Consider the following 19,126-nt stretch of genomic DNA (forward strand, 5'->3'; position numbering starts at 1 on the left):
ATGTTTATGTTTCTGAGTTTGAAACGAGTCCCCTGCAGACACTGGTGTCTGTGGTTTTTGGGATGCAGCTGGGAAAGACAGGCACAGTCTCCATATTCTCAAGCTGGTGATATTTCCCTGACCCGTGTGTGTGTCAGTAACAAAATGCCCTCTGTACAAGACAACTAGAAACTTCTCTGCACAATGTAGGTATTTCTTGTATGGGGGCTGTTTTACCAATAGAAATATAATTGTATTGTATATCTGTCCATTTTCTGACTACTTTTTCTAATCCAGGATTGCAGGGGAGCCAGAGTCTGTCCTGACAAGCAATGTGTGTAAGACGTCACACAAACCCTGGACACAGACACACAAACACACACACCTTGGATGGGACTCCACACTGTCTCAGGGCACACATAGACACACACACTCACACATCCTGGACAGGACGCCAGTCTATCACAGGACAAACACAGACACACACACTCACACACCCTGGACAGGACGCCTCTCTGTCTCAGGGCACACACAAACAGACACACACACACTCACAACAGGGCCAATTTTCCCACAAGCCAATGAACTCACCAGCATGAGACTGGGACTATAGGAGGAAACCCCAGTGAACACAAACATGCAAACTCCACACATACAGTCCCCTAGGAACTGTAGCCAGGCAGTGATGTTAACCACTGCACTACCCTGCCTCTAAGGGGTAGCAGGTATAAAAGGCTGAAAACAAGACTTAATATTGTGTGTATTTCTGTCCTCTGTAGAGCAGTTAGTTTACAGCTCTGTGCTCATTACTGTGTCAGCTGATAAAAACAGAACCATTGAGGTGTTGAAGTTGTATGGTATGGTTATTGTGCAAAAGTTATGTGGTACATGTTTGTTTATTTCATTCAGGCTTTGTTGGAACACTTTAAGGTCTTTAAGTAGGCATCCTGAATACAGTGGTGGGTTTCATTGGTCTGGACCTGTAGTGTCGTTTAAGTGAAAGTGAAGAAAGTATTTAATTTCTTCTCTCACACTGCAGAATCGCTGAGTGTAAAACAAGAGGGAGCTGTACTGGCAGATTAATCTGGTGTGATGTATTATTTTGTCAAACAACAAACAATTTCCAAATGAAGAAAACAACACAAGTGAAATGTCACTATGTTATTTATGCTTGTAAAAAGATACAGTTTGTCACATTTGATTGTGATTTCTTTATTAGATATTTTAGTTAGAAGCAGTAATTATCGCATTTGTCAGTACAGGAACAGAAGAAAGGTCTATCACCAATTGTCACCAATTTTCAATTACCATTTCAATGTATTGTGTTTCTATTCTATCTCATTTTTTCCTATTTTAATCTATTTCCATTAATCACACACCAGAGGGTTTAAGAATTTATCAGCACAGTAAACATAAGAATGTACCTACAGAACTCAACCCCTGATGTAGTACAAGAGCAGATGCCGTGATTTCCTGTGGATATAGACACACACCCACAGCTTCAAAATACAGCATGAAGTTCCTTAGCAAAACTCTGAATCACTTTTCACAAACAGCAAAACAAATGTCAGAATAAAGTTTAAAGATAAAACCAATTTCAGGTTAAAATAAAACACAATAGTTGCAGAAATCTGCAGTTATTCATTAACTGTTCAGTGTCTAAATGTCTGTTGAGTGAGAGCTTTCTGTGACATTCTAGTACTGAAATAATTTTACTGAATGACAGTTCTCTTTTTGTTACCATATCTTACCCAGAGAGCTTCTCATCTGTTCATTAATAACCAGATTTGTTACAGAGGATCATGGTGATATGATATGAGGACCTGTAAGACTGACTTGAACAGTAGCTGAGCTCCTGAAAGAATCGATCCATAATCCCACTGAATCAGGTTGAACATCAGTCTCCCTGAATACCTAAATATTTACACGAAGTGTAAATGAAGCATGAAGTCATGCTTATTGGCACCCCCCTTTAACTTTGTAAAGCCAGTCCTGTAACCCTATCTGTAGATGGTTCTGTACTTGAGCTTCAATCAAAATTGAAAAACCTTGGGGTGATATGCGATTCTGGCTTAACATTCGACCCACATGTGCAGCATACTGTCAAAACATATTTTTTTCACCTTAGAAATATCGCAAGACTATGCCCTATGCTATCATTAACTGTGGCTGAAAAGCTGATCAACACATTTGTATTCTCTCGAATTGACTACTGTAATGCTCTACTCGCTGGGGTATTTAAATCTACACTGAACAAACTCCAGTATGTCCAAAATTCAGCAGCCAGAATCCTGACCAGATCTAGTGCAAGTGTTCACATTACTCCTATCTTGAAGTCCTTGCACTGGCTTCCGGTCAAATTCCATGCAGACTTTAAAATCCTCATGCTCACCTATATGGCTCAGCTTGGCACCTCAGTACCTGTCTGAACTATTATCTACTACTACTACTACTACTACTACTACTACTCCCCACCTCGCAATCTTCGCTCTGCTAATTCTGCTCTCCTTACTGTCTCCCAAGCCCGTCTACATTCTATGGGTGACAGGGCCTTCTCCTGCTATGCCCCCAAGCTCTGGAACTCTCTCCCCATGGATATCAGAGAGTCACCTTCTCTAAACTCCTTCAGATCCAGACTCAAAACCCTCTTCTTCAGAAAAGCCTTTACTGAACTGGTTCCATTCTTCACCCCTCTGCTCTTCTTAGTACCACCATCCAAAGTCTCCTCTGTGTATTGTCATTGTGTTTTATCTTGTGTATTCTTCTTATTTATTGTTGTTGTCATCCTGTAAAGCGCTTTGAGAAGCCACCTTTAAAGGTGCTACATAAAATAAGGTTTATTATTATTATTATTATTATTATTATTATTATTATTATTATTATTATTATTATTATTACACTGATGTTGGTTTACTGCTCATCTGTCAGAGCTGCCTACTTTGTGCTTCTGTCCCAGTCTTCAGGGATTTTACCCAAATCTGTGAATTTAATCCAAATTCCCACTCGATCTTGATCCTAAAAGTACAGATGAACCATTTCCAGTAGAACTGTTTGATATCGGACTTATATTTTCACTTCATTTTTACTCAGGTATCAGTTTATACAAAAGACAGTTTTTAATCACCTAGAAACAATTTATAGTTACTTCAGTTCCTTCAGTGCAGAGCTCTTTCCAATTGTTTTCCACTCACTGGGAATTTCACCATGACCTACAAATTTATACTTTAATTTCTCCTCCAGCTGTGACCTGAAAGTACAGATGAACCATTTCCAGTAGGACTGCTCGCTGTTATCTGGGGTGATGCGCCACCTGCTGTAAGGTTCACCTGCTTCTCTGTAGGTCTTATAGGGAACAGTTTTAGTAGATTCCCAAGTAGGATAGAAACTCTTGTCACTGCTGACTGAGGTGGTACAAATATCAACATAAAATATATCTGTCCCATGGATATGCCAGCCAGCCAGAGCAGAAGGACGATGAAACTGGACACTGTGATCAGAGTTATGACCAGGGATAGTGTTTGTGCTGATGGCTTTACAGAAGGGACACTGTTCCCAACAGCCACTGAGCGCCTCACACAGAATCTCATCAGGTCTGCGTCTGAAAATCTTTAAGTCAAGGTCAGGTTTGCTGCTGCTTTCTTTCTGAAGACTTTTCAGTAGCTCATCAAGTGATCTGGCCATCATTTCTCTGAGGAACTGCAGGTCTGTGATGTCTTCCTTTTCAATGTTTCTGAAGTCCTGTCTGGGGAGCACCATGTGATCACTGAGTGCTGCACAGAACTCATCCAGCCACAAGGTGGTGCCACCATGTCTGTCTTTCACTGCTGCAGTGACAGTAGTGTTCACTGTTAAAACCTGCTGTACTAGGTCACTCAGATTGGTTTTAAACATCCTTCTCAGTTGATCACTGTTGTCTCTACAGTATCTCTCAACACGCTCCCTTATAAACTTCTCAAAATAACCCTTTGGATGGTTAATATATTCCATATAGGAGTCAAAGTTCGGCTGCTCAGCGAGGTGTCTCAGAATGTGGTTTTCCAGGTTGGATCTGTTACCACTGAAAGCAGGGTAGTTAGATTTCATTTTATCTGGGATCTGGATACAGGTCTTATCACATGCTGCCTGCTGGATCGCAGGTTTGAGGCATCTGCACAGAAAATCTACAAAGAATGTGACAGATGAGGCTCCTTTACAGAAGCTCTTAAAACAGTCGAGGTACTGATCCCTCTTACTCTGGAGGTAAGTCAGAGGATTGTTGGCTTTCCTGAAGGCTGTGTGCATTTTCTTAAATTGTTCTACTGCTGTGGTGCACAGATAGACAGACAGTTCAAACTCGTACTCCTTTGTGAATATATTTTGCTCTGTAGACTTTTCATAATCAGTTATTTTAATCTTTATCAGCCCCAGGATTTCATGGATGAAGTTGTCATTGAAATCCACTTTCTCTTCTTCTCTCCTGTCAATGTATTTATTAACAGGTCTCTGTATTTCCTGAATGAGTTCATTCCCATGATATTCCCACTGTGGGTCTTGAAAAGTAACCGTATTCCATGCAGATCTTGCCCAGCTTTGTTTGATGTGTTTTTTCCTATTGAACTGGAACATCTCCTCTCTGTTCACATCTCCCTGGTTCTTGAATTTCTCCATCAGGATGTTTTGCACTGTGGCTCTGATGTCCAGCTGTTCCTCAGGGGGCAGCTCTGAGGACACTCTGGTCACCCAGCTCTTCCAGAGTCTGTCAAACTGCTCCTCCACTTTCTTATCACTGAGCTTCTGCTCCTTCAGTCTGGACGCCAGGTCTTTGCTCATTTTAATCAGTTCTGCTTCGTATTCTGATTTCTTCCTGTCTAGCTCCGATCGGCATTTCTTCAGTCTGATCAGTTCATTGCTCTGCTTTCTGGTTTCTTCAATGAGCTCATTTCTCAGGCTCTCAAACCTTTTATCAACATTCACCTTCCACTTAATCAAGATCTCCTGGTATTTTTCTTCTTTAAAATACTTCTTTATTTCAGCTGTCAGAGTTCTGTAGATCTCATGAAATTCTCTCCTCAGATCTGACAATGTCACAGCCTGAACTATATTATTGATGATTTGGTTGCTCAGTCTGTTCTGTACCTCTAAGGCTCGTTTCCTCATCTTCCATGACCACTCTCCGTACCTGTCCTCCAGTTTACTGTAAACCATCATTTCTAGGGTGTTTCTGAAGCTGAAGACAAAGTTCTCCCCCAGCAGGGCATTCCAGAGATCTTTGATCCGTAATTTAAACTCTGACAGTGAGGGAAACTTCACTCCCGGCTGCCACTGAGCGACACTGAGGAGCTTCATCTTCAGCTCCTGGACGTTCTGGCTGTAGGAGGGGTTGGGAGGAGCCATCGGAGGGTCTCCTTCCAGAAGGTTTTTGAAGTAGAAAACCTGTGAGTCCACATCAAACTGGATAATGTCACTGAAGCCGGTAACTTCACAGCCTTCCTCTTTGGCAGCAATGCGGGACATTTCATCCAGTTTCTCCTGGAGGCGCCTCCTTCCCTCCATATTCTTGCTGTTTGCTGAAGATTCTGCCACATTCTGATGCACAAAAACACAACTTGGTTTGATCTGAACAGACTTCATTCTCAGAAATGCCTGGACGCAGATTTGGAGAATATCCTGCATTTCAGAGGGATTTTCTCCCATGATGTTGATCACAGTCATGTCACCAATCCCGATAATAAACGTTGCTAATTCATTGTCATGACTCAGTGTGGTTTTATTACTGAGCTCTGGTGACCGAAGCCCCTCTGTGTCCACCACCAGGACAAAGTCATACTGCAGCTGAGCTCTGACATCCTCACTCACTCGCACTAACTGCATGAACACTCCCCTGGTGCACCTTCCTGCACTCACTGTGAACTGCAGCCCGAACATCGTGTTCAGCAGAGTGGACTTTCCCGAGCTCTGGACTCCAAGAACAGAGAGGACAAACACCTTTCTGTCTCCAATTTTTTCCTTGAGTTTGTCTAGGACAGCCTCAATCCACAGGAGGGGCACATGGGCAGCATCTCCGTCCATCATCTCCAGAGGATGTCCTGACATCAGCATCTCGGCTCCGACAGCGGGAAAGACACTGACAAACTGTCTGTACTCTTCTAGACCCTCTCCTTCTGATTGAACAGCCTCATGAAGCTGAGCGGTTTCTCTCATGAGGTGTTGAAGTCCGAGAGTAGCAGCAGTGATCTCTTCAGATATGGTGCTCAGGTCTTTCTGCAGTTTCATCTCCTGCTCCTTGTCCTTGCTCTTCTCTTTCTGCCTCAGTGTTTTCCATGTGGAGTGGAATTTCTTCTGAAGTTCACTCAGTGTGTCTGCAGTCAGTTCATCTAGATACATCCCCAGCCAGTGCAGCATGAACAGTTTAATGTCTTGTGGATCTGCAGAAGCTAAACACTCCAGGAAGGATCTCATGAAGTCATGGAGAGGGAAAGCTCTCTTTAGCTGCTCACGGCGGAGGGCTCTTTTCTCAGCCCTGATATTGCTCACCTGCTGTTCAATACTTGTGTTCACTCTGCTGTTCAGACAATACTGTTCTTTGTCCTTCAGGCACCACTTGTGCCACAGCTTGCCCTGCAGAGGCAGCAGCTTCTCCTTGAGGTTTAATAACTCATCTTCTCTCAGGAGGCTCATCAGAAGTTCAGCCTTTTCCTTCCCTTCTATACAGGCTTCACTGTCTTCATCCACCCTGAACTGCTGCTGTCTCGCAGCCTGTAAGTATGTCTGCAGGCTGGAGCTCTTGTTCACAGTGGAGATGCAGTGTTTGACGTGTAATACTATCTCATCAGTCAGATCAGCTTCGTTCCTGTTCTTGGCAGCCAGTCTCACCTTGGTTGGATTGTTTCCTTGTGGGACTTTACTCAGGCCAGCAAACAGACAGATTAGGGGAACAGGAGAGTTGAAAAGAGCCTCAGCTGTCTTCTTCACGTCTTCCCCCAGTGGAGTCTCTGTGATCAGAACTACATTGACAACGCTGACCTCCTGGAGAAACTGCAGCTGTTCTGGGTGTTTGCTGGCATCACCGTGAAGGTTCAGGAGAGCCACACAGCTGTCGAACACGTCGTCCTTCCTGCCTCCTGGACAGTACCAGGCGATCTCCACCACCCTGTCCATGAGCAGGCTGTGTTGAGCTGCCCCTGCAGTGCCGGTGGAAAAACACACTGTGTCTCTTGGGGCTGACGACGCTGTTCAGGATCTGGGATTTGGAGACGGAGGATGATCCCAGCCTGATGAAGGACACCGTTGGCACTGGAGCATTGAACATGTCCCTGCAGTTGTGTTTCACAGAGCTGCCTCTCTCAGATGGCTCCCTGCAGCACCATGATTTCTTGATCTGCCTCAGGGCCCACAGAGGGAACTCCAGTGCCCCAGTCCAGGGGCTGGGCACCAGCAGGGGTAAGGCGAACTGACAGGTGGACAGCTTGGTGTAGAGGTACTGCCTCAGGAAGTCATCAGAGTAGTGGAACACAGCCATGTGGACGTCCATGAGGTGAATGTGAGTCTTGTGTTTCTTTTCCTTCTCAACATCTTCCTCGCCAATACTGAAGAAGCCAAAACTGCTTTTTTCAGGACCACTAGAACACTGCACTGTGGTGGCACTGTTTTCCTTACAGTCAGTATCCGGAACTTTAAGAACAAAAAAACGGACACTGTAGTCCAGCATCATGAGCTTGTACAGATAGTGGAAACAGAGCTGGCTCTCCTCTCTGGGATTGTTCACACTTTGTGAGGCACTATCTATGACAAGAATATCTTTTTTTTGCTGTTTAAGGCATAGGCACTTTAGACCCAGTTTCTGAAGCAAATTCATAAAATCTTCTTGTTCCTCGCTGTTTGTCAAGTGTGTCAACTGCAGTTCAAGTCGTTTCCAGTCCTGATATACATTTGCACATGTGATTGCTGAGGAGACTTCAGGGATCATTTTCCCCTTTAGCTGTGATTTTATCAACTGTAGTCGCCTCTCCTTATCCTTTGAGGTGACTGACTGTTTGTTTTTTGATGCAGTCAGAGCTGTGAGCACTAAGTGGGCCTGAGCTCTTGTAGGATGTTGCCCTTTCAGTAAGCAGTCTTTGTCATAAGCCTTCTGGAGCTCATTCTCTAAAAAGTCAATGTCTTTCCAGCCCAGAGGGTGACTGAAACTGTTGTTCTTCAAGCTGTATCCTACAGATGTGATGACCGAAAGTACCAGCAGCTCTGCTTCTCCCTCATTGTTCTGTGTTAAAGTCTGTCGCAGGGAGTTCAGGGAGAAGGCAATAGTGCATGTGGCTTTGATCTTGGCCTCACGCACAGTTACAGAGTCACTGAGTGCTAATGTAGAATCTGCTAGTTCTTTAGTTCTCCTCAGGATTTCCGCCAGTTCAGAGAACTCGGAAACAGAGACAACTTTGAATATTTCCTCCTCAGCCTGGTAGGCCCACTCCATGATTTTGGCTCTGTTTGGGACGTTTTTCACTGTGTACAGGTGAGGCTCCATGAGAGAGCGCATCATCGTTTGCAGGTTTATTGCTTCCTCATGTTTGTGCTTTTTAACAACTTCCAGTAAAACATCTTGCAGGACCTTGTTAGAGAGACAGGTCTGAAACCAGATTCTGTGGGACCCTGTTGTTTCTCTCAGTTTACTCTTGAACTGCAGCAGCTCAGTCAGAACCTGTTCACTGTTGGACACAGTCCAGTTCTTCACTGTCTGAATCAGCTCCTCAGCCTCTCTCTGTGCCGAGAGCTCCCTCTCTCCTGACATCAGGTCTGCGTCCTGCCCTGTGATCCTTCTGTAGGCCTCCAGCAGGCTGCTGCTCAGTCTGAAAGGGTCTGTGAAGTCCTGAGTGTGAGCAGACAGGATGATGTCCCACACAGGAATCAGCCTGGTTCCTCTGTCTATCACCTGCCAGGTCCTGTTGCTGCTGACCAGAGCACACTTCCACTGCAGGTGATTGTGAGTTTCAGCAGGACCCCCACTTTTAGAGACAGAGAGCTTCACTCCGCTCATCTGGGTTTCACTGTAGTTCCCAGTAAAGTGTCCTTTCAGCTCTGATGCAGACTTGCTCACTCCAGCTGAACAAGATGTGGTTAATGCACAGTATCCATGACCAACATAGATATTTAGAGCTTGTCAGATGTCAGGCTGTTCATCCCTGTGAGATCATTGCTGCTGAAACCCTCACCAGAGGCCTTCCACCAGAACACCCCACCAAAGTGAACAGGACCCTGGTTAGCATGGGTGCCAAATCTCTTAAAAAAACTATCCATTCTGTTTATTAACATAGGGAACATGCTATCTTCTTCACTCTTTAACAGCGCCGTTTCTATATCTCGGAGGTCTCTCATGGCAGCACCTGACAACTTCAGTCTATTCTTCTCAAAAAAGCTGGACGCCAGTGGTACATAGTTGTACTTTGTTTTCCATATGCATGGGTGTGCAGATGGGGGTTTCTCCTTGTCTGTAGAGTGTGAGAGACCTACTGTGTTTGCAGCAGAGAAGGCCTTGAATTCACCTGTTACTAAAGTGCTGAAAGAGTAGCCCAGATTTTCCATGACCTTCTGGAAAAGGGCCTGTGATTTATAGGATGAAAACTCCTCCTGCTCATAAAGGGAGCTGTGCTGGGGTCTGTGCAGTGAGAAGCCCTCAGGAACCTCAATGAGCTGCTCTCTCTTCTCCAGCATGTTCTTCAGAACCCCAGTGCAGTAGATTCCCTGCAGAGACAGGCCTTCAGACGCATTACTTAACACCTCCTCATCAGAAAGGTTTCCAGGAGGAGAGGTGGATGTGTCTTCCATGAAACTGAGCTGTTTGTGCAGATTCTTTACCAGCTCTTTGAGGGATTGTCCAGCCGGTACCCAGCACTCCTTAGGGACGTCAAGAGCTGAACGAATCTTATCTTTCAACGATTTCACCTGGGCGGCGTTTTCTTTATTTTTCTCTAACAGTTTCTGAAGCTGTGTTAGGTCCCGTCTCACCTGCTGTGTTCTCCTTCTAAAGGACTTCTGTGGGTTTACCTAGTTTATTAAGACAGAAGAAAAAAAGTAAATAATTTAGCAAACAGAATGGGTTTCTGGGCGATAATTAAAAATCGAACACGCTAAGAAATTTTCCATCCTGGTTACATTCTAAAAAAGTCCATGTAAAGTATATAAGGAAATAATATACAAAACTGAGTTTTTTCAATAGAAATACATTAAAACATGAATGTTGAGACTTAACATTCAGGATGACTTGACACAGAAATTGTATATACATATTGTATAGTACATATTGTAACAAGTACGTAAATTACAGTAGAGAGAAACAAACTTGTTTAGCTTGAAAGTGATTAGGGAAGGATGTTGGGACAATAAGCTGTGTTATTACCATAAACAAAACATTACAGCAACGAGGTTTAGATGTTGCTGTCTAGTATGTTTGACAAATCAATCACTTATCCTCTAAAAATAAATTCATTGTTTTGAATAATACATTATTGAAATCATTTAAAATAAAAATGATTAATTTAATTGCTATTTTTTAAATTAGATTTTTCCATTCATGGTGAATTTACAAATAAATTTACACATTTTTTAAGCATAAATTTAAATGTTATTAAAAACCAGAATGCTCAAACTAATGGTGTCTAAAGCAAAAATGAAAGAGAAAAAAAAAATGTTTGCGTAAGCATTCAGATCTGTGGATTCAATATTTAGTGAAAGTACCTTTGGAAACAATTACATCTGTAAACGTTTTTAGGCATATCTCTACTAAACTAAACCAAATTGTTTTGAGATCACTCAAGGACAGTAATGGTCAAGTCTCAAAGACTTTCATTTCTGATTAATGCTTGACGTCACTATGCTCACAAAGAGACCAAAGGTCATTGAAATGTACAACGATGTACTGTAGCTGCAGATGGATTTTTTGGATTCTCACAGGGAAATCACAGAATTGGCTGCAGCTGGAAACTCCCCCCATTTGTAAGCAGTTCCTGAAGCAAGTTAAGGTTGTCCACAAACTCTCAAGGTTCTATAAAGTAGTGAGCATGGTGGTATAACATTGATAGCAGCCTAGGTCATTTACTGGGTTAGGATGTTGGTAAGTAAGAAGACAGTTAATGAGTGAACCTGGTCAACCGGAATAGACTGATTATTACCACTGCTATCTAGGAAGAGACGGTTAAAGGTTATGGAAAGATAAGGTCATGGTTCATGTGGAAACCCCCTTGCCGTGCTACTCAAATAAAAAGAGGGCTCTTCCACAAATGACCACTCTGTGATATGTGAGGGTTTCGTTCCTCAAGTCTTTATGTGACTCAAATTTTTTTTTAGTTTTTACTAAATTTACAAATTATAAATCTCATGTAAGTTGGAAGTGACCCTTCTCTAGTGTGAATACATACTGTATAGAAAATTACCATTATAAAATTGTTCCTCCCTTATTGTTCCCAGCTGTGCTTGCAAGTGAGGAAGGAAAGACATGAGAGTATAACTGCTGGTTCTCCTGGGTTTATTGTTCTTTAATGGTGAACAGCAGAGAGAGGATGTAGCAAAAGCTAACATTCCATGATAGGGATAAAAAATAAACTTCCACTCTTTATATAGTTTATATCATTTTTAAAACCCTATAATTTACCACCAAATTGAGCATTCAAAATTCAAACTTATTTACCTTATTTATTAGATTTATATATAACTGCATATGACCCTACACTGTACTGTCACTGTTAAACACAAAGTAAAATACACATTAAATTCTATAAATAAATATGGCACATTATGGTAATTGAATGGCTTGAATACTTATGCAATCATGAGTTTTTTTTTCTTGCATATTGTCTTTTTACTTCTTGCTTTACTTTTGATTTTTACTTTGAATGTGTGGACTGAATTGCATAAGTTAGAAACATGAATTGCTACTTCAAAGTGTAACTACTGCAAGATTTAAAGCAACAAGAGTGAAAACTCAAGGGTTTGAATGCTTTTGCAAAGTACCATACTTTTTGTATTTACAATAAAATGCTTTTTTGGGATAATTAGTTTAGATAAGTTATATATTATTTACAATGGTATTAAAGAACAGCCATAGGAAGTATAGATACAGTGCCTTCAGAAATTATTCACCCCCCATTAATTATTTCTCATTCTGCTGTGTTGGAAAGTCAAATCAAAGCATATTTAAATGGGATTTCATTTTAACATTATAGAGAATTACTTCTTAAAATGAAATAAAGTATTTAGATGTCTTCAGAATTATATTGAAAATTAAAGTATTCACCCCCTTTGTTTTAACAACCTAAATTGGGTGAGGTATTCAATTATCTTGAGATATCACATTAAATACGTTAACAAGGTACACGTGTGTTCATTTCGAATCCACTTGTGTTCAATTGCTTGATAAATTGCACAATAAATATCACTGACTGTGAGGTCTCATACCTAAAAGAGCCGATCAGGGGTGAGTTTCCTGAAAACGATGAATCTTAGAGACTAACGAGCAACTTTCCGCTGTACAGATGCAGCCATTCAAAACAAGCGGGCGATACCACATTATTGTGCGGTGCGCTTGACGCAGTTTACCTCAAGTTACCGTATTAATACCATAAATTCTCGCATAGTGCTTCATGATACCACGTGGTACCGCAAATAAAATAATAGTATTCTGAATTTCCGCAAGGTGGAGCTAATAAAGCTCAACCTCTCATGTTTGAGCTGTCGCCATCAAAGTCTTTACCAAAATTATTACTAATAGTATTAATAATGAATGACCTTGGACAAGCTGTAAACTCAAAGTATTGCCCTGGTCCACATTCTTTTTTCATTGATTGTCTTTGTAAAAGTAACACCCCAGCATTTCGCAATCACGCATTTGTTTCCAATCATGCAAAGTACAGTAATTTTTGAGAATCTCCGATTCACCATGCCTTTCACATGCTCATAAAAGATATTGATTTTGGAACAATATCTTTGTGAGCCCTAAATGAATTAATAGCAAACATGCTTTCATGGAGGGCTTCTCAGATAGTTGGGCCTTCAGGTAGATTGTCAGGTGAAAGGATTTGTAAATATATTTTGTTAAAGCAAGTCAGTTTTTCCGCAACACATAAAATACATTTTTCCAAGAAAGTTTAGCCTTTGTCACTAATGAAACCACTAAATAAAGACATAAATATAGAGATTTTTTTATTCAATGTTGGTAGCAGGATGAACTGTCAGGTTGAGCTAAGTGTATATTTTGTTGCAGAGTTGCTGCAAGATGTTAACAGTGAAAAAAGGTATTTAGAAATGAGTTATTTCCAGAAGAAAATTTTCAGAATAATCGGTGCCATTAACCGCTCCAGGCAGCAGAACTGAGAACCGTGCCTCCTCCCTCTCTCGGTGCTGCACCGGGTCTAAATATCTAAACATATGTATCTATATAGCAGGAAGTCTCACTGTATTCCACTTTTTTCTAAACACGGAAAAACAGATTCACAACGCGACGCTGTGTCACTGTGTAAAAAAAATGGTTTGAACACCCTATATTGCAAAGAGCTGCTGAGCTACTATAAGAATAGGAGTTCCAGCTGTCAAAGGGGAAAGTGCCCGCGGTCTTTTAATTAGTATTAATATAAGTATTTAGTGGTATTAAATAAATACAGCTTTTTAGTATAGATTACACTTTTCTAAAATGTATTTAAAAATAAAAATGATTACAATCTAATCTTTCCACGTTTGATCCAAAAATCCCAAGAAAAATACATCTAAATAGGGAGAAAGCTATGCTGAAAGTTTATTAAGATACTTAGAAGACAAAGATAACAATTTATGTTGCATTTGTCTGATTGTGAATAAAAAAATACATATGATAAAACATGCTTTTGCGATTTAAATCAAAACGTGATTTAAATCAATATAAATGTTTATATTGTAACGCATACTTTACAGCCTCCATTTCTTTATAAAAAATTAAAGATCGTTTGCACAGCCTAAGAGGGGGGGTCTACTCTCAGTGACAGCTGACAATCCTCCATACACTCAAGTGAAAAATTAATAATGCCAATGTAAACGTCATATTTACAATTTGTTGATAATAGAAATGTTAAGTTCTCTAAAGCTTTGTGATATCTTTACCCAGGCAGCAAAAGATCAGCTACACTGGGAAGATGCGACACAGAAGATATGATTAATAACCTTTTAAATCTGAAGGGAGATGTAAAGGGATCCCCCCACAAACACACACAATAGAAGCAGGAAGCAGAAGCAGGGACAGTTGTCAGAAGGAAAGAAGGTGACTATTCATTGTTATTAAAAATGGCTTAAATTCGATCATGTTGTGATATTTAGAAATATAAAAAGTCAATTAATTGTCCATAATATTGTTATTCTATTTTTTCAAAGAAATGTTTGTTAAAAAGAAAGTTACAGCACCAACTGGATTTGAACACACAACCTGTGAGTTACTAATCCAGCACATAGACCACCAGGCTACCAGGAAGGTCACATGAGTGTAGGTGAAACAGCCCTACACATACAGAATCAACAGACATTGTACAGCATGTATTACTGTGTTGCAGTACACAAATATAATTTTATTGTTATTAATTTCTTTAGATACGCGATTCCATATTATATTAGCAGAAAAGCTTAAAACTACCACTTTTTATACGTGCTATTTCACATGTTAGTTAAAGACTTCGATGCTTAAAATGTTTAGGGAGAAATGGAATACTGGTGTGTATTTTTTATTTAAAGTACCGAGACCAGCCATATACTGTATGTTTTTGTTCCAAAATGAATATCGTTTATGGCCTTCACACGCGTTACAGTATGCTACTATTCTTTTAATGCTCAGCTACTAAGATTTCCCTTCAGTGGTAAAATTCCATATAAATATTCAATACTAAAACGGGCACAGTAAAGACATTTAAATCTTTCAACGACTGACCAACACACCACGAGTGCCCCTGTCGGTCAACCAATCACGTACCGCGGTATTTCATATCATGATGCGCGAGGACGTAGCCAATTACCCGCGGTACGTGTCTGTGCTGCACACTTTGAATGGCTGTATCTGTACGTATGGTTTTGGGAAACGCACGAAAAAGTAGTTTCCAAAAACCCTACTTTTTCGTGCGTTTCCAAAAAACCTTCTTAATCGGTCATGTAGCGGCGAGGCTTATTAATAAGGTAGAATTAAGTGTTTCGGAGCTTTCCCAAATGAGGCCCCATTTCTCTGTTCATCTCTGTGGTGCAGCCACAGAGAAACTATTCATGCAGGCTGATGTAAGGTTTCCTAGGACAGCTCCCAAAGGGGGATGCACTTAGCTAAGCCTGGCTATCATGATCAATGGTCATCCATTGGCGTCTATCTGTCTAGGGAGTGCCAGATGGACATCTGGACTGCATTACTAAGTGTCAGGAGTAAGTGACTCATATCTCACCTTGATCAACCAATCAGGGACTGGTAGGGCTGGGTAACCCACGTGGGACTCTGATGCCCATGGAACTTTCAGCCAATCAACGAGCTGAAGTTCCTCCAGGTAAAAACAGGCAACACAGAGATTCAGAGAGATTCAGGAGAATTCTATGGACTTTTCTAAAGGGAATTCAAAGGAGAATTCCAGGGCAGGACGGCCCAGGAGCAGAAGGCTCCCAAGGGCAGGACATTCTCGCAGCGCGCCTCCTGACCATCCTGAGACTCAGCCCGAACAACCACGGAACGGCCAGTGTGTCCGAGTGCCAGAACGAACAGGTCCTCTTCCTGACTTGCTGGGACCCACAGTCATCTTTTCTCCTGTGCGCAAACTTTGCTTGTTAAAGCCAACACTAACTAGCCGGTCAGTGAGCATCTGCAGTGCACCGTCGCAAGCCTCACAGCACAGCCTGGCACCGAGCCAGAGAGTTTGGATTGGACAGCAACAGCCTGCAACTGTTTCTTTGTGCCCGCAGGAGATCTGAATCCCCAGAGATTGGATGAGTATTCAACTTCAATGCATTACAGCTCGAGAATTCAATTGTTATCCCAACCAGTTGATATCAATTTAATTCCTAAGAGTTATGTACTTGTTTTGAGTATCTAATGTAGAAGTTATAACCAAGTTCATTTACGAAACGGTCTTAATGAATGATATACTGAACGTATGTCCTCTTGATATATGTAACTCTTTGTAACTGACTGAATATATACCTTTTGTATTCTGATAACCCTCTCGATAAGATCTGTTAGTTTTACATGCATATTCTATGTATTAATAAGTGTATCCTCGTGTATTAGTACCTGTGTGTGTGCGTTGTTTGAGTTATATCGCATGGTTGGATTCTAAAGCCATCAAAAGAATCAACTTTGTGATTTACTGCTACAATTAATAATTGTCCCAGTAAATGCCCAAACCCTACAGAACTGGTGCCTTCAGAGAGCCACTACATTACATTTTGGCTATGGCAACGTTACAGTCATTTTACGAGCGAGTATAAAGTACTTTGTTAATCCTGCTCCTGAAGTCGCTTAGCAAAAAGCATCACAAGTCGATTGAAAAACAATTGATTGACAATACTTTCATTATATGGTGTCTGTTTTGGTCCGTCAGTGGGATGAAATAAAGTTGTGAAAAGGAATATGAAGTAAACATGACAACATTATTTAACAACCATTTAAGCGAAAGAGTATAGAGAGACACAAAATGGGACACTTATTGTTTCTAAGAGAAAAGAAAATAAATGACTGACATGCCATAAAACAAAACCAAGATGGACTGCGTGGACAGGGTATGCGTTCTGCACGACGTCTTTGATTTATTTTTTTGGCGCACTGCTATTGTTAAGAATCACTGAGAAAGGCCAACATTAAGTCACACCTAGAGTTTGCTAGAAGCCATGTGACAAAACTTGAGACTTTTTGGAAATTTTGAAAATTTTGTGGTCTAGTGAGACTAAAGTTTTGCTCTTTGGCCTGAAAGCAAAGCGCTATGTTTGGCGCAAACCAAATACAGCCCAACACCCAGGTAACACCATCCCTACCCTCAAGCATGGAGGTGGCAGCATCATGCTCTGGGGTTGCTATTCAGCAGGAGGAACTGGAAGGCTTGTTGACATCAAGGGCAACATGGATGGAGCCAAAAACAGGCAAATCCTTGAGGAGAATCTGTTTCAGTTAGCCAGAGATCTGCATTTAGGGCAAGGACTCATTTTCCAGCACGACAATGACACAGAGCACACAACACAAACTATCAAGGAATTGCTGGAAAAAAAAGGTTAGTATTCTGGAATGGCCCAGCTAGAGCCTAGACTTGAATCCAATTGAAAGTCTATGGTATGACCCGAAAACTGCTGTCCACTGACGTTCTCCATCTAATTTGGTGGAGTTGGAGCAAATTTGCATTGAATAATGGGCAAAAACTCCACAATCTAAATGTGTAAAGCTCATACAGACATACCCAAGAAGACTCTCTGATGTAATTGCTGCTAAAGGACTATGTACAGAGTATTGACTCGGGGCGTGAATACGTTTTAAAATGAGAAATGTAAGTCTTTCATTCTGGAGAAACGAATATCCTTGAATCTTTTATCTGTGAATAAAAAATATTTTTTGACTCAAATGTGTTGAAGGTATTGTGTTATTGAAGGGAGAGAAAAGTATTTCAATGTGGTAAAATTTGGAAGTGTAACAGGAACAAAATGTGAAAAAATTTAAGGGGGTGAATACTTTCTGAAGGCACTGTATGCAAGTATATATATATTGCTATTAGTATATAGCAATTAGTATAAATATGTACTCACCTCTGATGGCTCTGTTCTAGTTTCTGTTTTAAGTGGCACTTTGGCATCTTCTCTCTCTGGTAATTCCTCACGTTCTGCTGTCTTTGGTGATCTCTCTGGAACCTCTGTCTCTGATGATTCCTGAAGTTCTTCTCCCTCTGGTGATCCCTTGGGTAAAAACTGCAAGGAAAGGGAATTTAAAAGTTTCTAAGACACTGACATGAAACCACTCTGCCACATAGCAATTAAGTCTGATGCCCCCCCCCCAACTCCAGAGACAACTTGTAATAAAATTGGCAAAGAAAGCAGGAAATTCAAATTCCATTTGGAAAGGTTAAGTTTTTTAAGGAAATTGGACACATCAGTGCCTTGCACACTCTATAGATATATAAATATATTATTCTGCATGTGTTATGTATACTGTATATTTCAAGAGGGAGCTGAGTCAGCCTGCGTAGGCTGCAAAGGTAAAGGTTTATTCACACCTGAAGAAAGCTCCATAGCTGAAACATTGTGTTTTTTTTTTCTTCTCTTTTCAGCATGGAATAAACCTTTACTTGTTCCTTTGCATATTATGGATGGTGCAGTGCCTAAGGCTCTGCGCCTGTGACTGGAAGGTTGCCGGTTTGTATGCTGTGGCTGGCAGAGGAATCCTACTCTGTTGGGCCCCTGAGCAAGGCCCTTAACCCCAACTGCCCCAGGGGCGCTGTATAAATGGCTGACCCTGTGCTGACCCCCAGCTTCTCCCCTTGTCTGTGTGTCTCACGGAGAGAAAGTTGGGGTATATGAAAAGACAAATTCCTAATACAAGAAATTGTAAATGGACAATACAGTGATCTTATCTTATCTCTTATATATATAGAGGTTTATTGTATATACCGTATACACACACAGCACGTATAGGTGTTACCTTTTGGCTTCGTTCATTATTTTCTCCTGCTGGCTCATTCGCAATGTTCCACTCTCGGCCTGTACAACAACAAGTCACTTTAAATGTACTGAAGCAATCACAGAACACTGAAGACATTACAGAATTACATACGCCAGTGGTTCTCAAACTTTTTTGACCAAGTACCACCCCTGATCAAACCAAAGCATCCAAGTACCACCTACAAAACATCTTCTCATAGGAACCCCAGAAAATCGCAATGGCCGACATGAGCGCACATTTATGCACACACTCACATACACATAATAAATAATTTAACCCTAGGGGGTTCATGTAGGCCCCCCACCGTCAGGGACTTTAACCCGGGCCTCCAGCATCACTCAAAAGGGACCCAACCTCTTGAGCCAAAGGGAAATCTCCCATCAGCCTGATGGCTGCAGTCCCTGCTATTCACAGGGAAGGGCGGTGACATCACCACTCTGGTAAGCCAGCTCTTACAAGCAATGGAGGCCGTATGCATTACACTCTCCCCCACTTAAC

General features: G+C 41.3%; 1 protein-coding gene and 1 pseudogene across 1 annotated transcript; both read right to left on the bottom strand.

Moving 5' to 3' along the window:
* Window positions 1-3,120: 3,120 nt before the first annotated feature.
* LOC148664908 (interferon-induced very large GTPase 1-like) lies at window positions 3,121-6,922 on the bottom strand. The gene has a single exon (XM_088631564.1). The coding sequence runs from the start codon at window positions 6,634-6,636 to the stop codon at window positions 3,121-3,123; it is 3,516 nt and encodes a 1,171-aa protein (XP_088487690.1). The 5' UTR covers window positions 6,637-6,922.
* Window positions 6,923-7,021: 99 nt separating this feature from the next.
* LOC148664909 (interferon-induced very large GTPase 1-like) lies at window positions 7,022-18,817 on the bottom strand (annotated as a pseudogene).
* Window positions 18,818-19,126: the final 309 nt, after the last annotated feature.

Source organism: Lepisosteus platostomus, chromosome 5, assembly GCF_059453375.1.
Source record: "Lepisosteus platostomus isolate fLepPlt1 chromosome 5, fLepPlt1.hap1, whole genome shotgun sequence".
NCBI classification, from domain to species: domain Eukaryota; kingdom Metazoa; phylum Chordata; class Actinopteri; order Semionotiformes; family Lepisosteidae; genus Lepisosteus; species Lepisosteus platostomus.

Coding starts and splice junctions, on each gene's coding strand:
- LOC148664908 (XM_088631564.1), bottom strand. CDS start 6,636: ATGAGCCTCCTGAGAGAAGATGAGTTATTAAACCTCAAGGAGAAGCTG.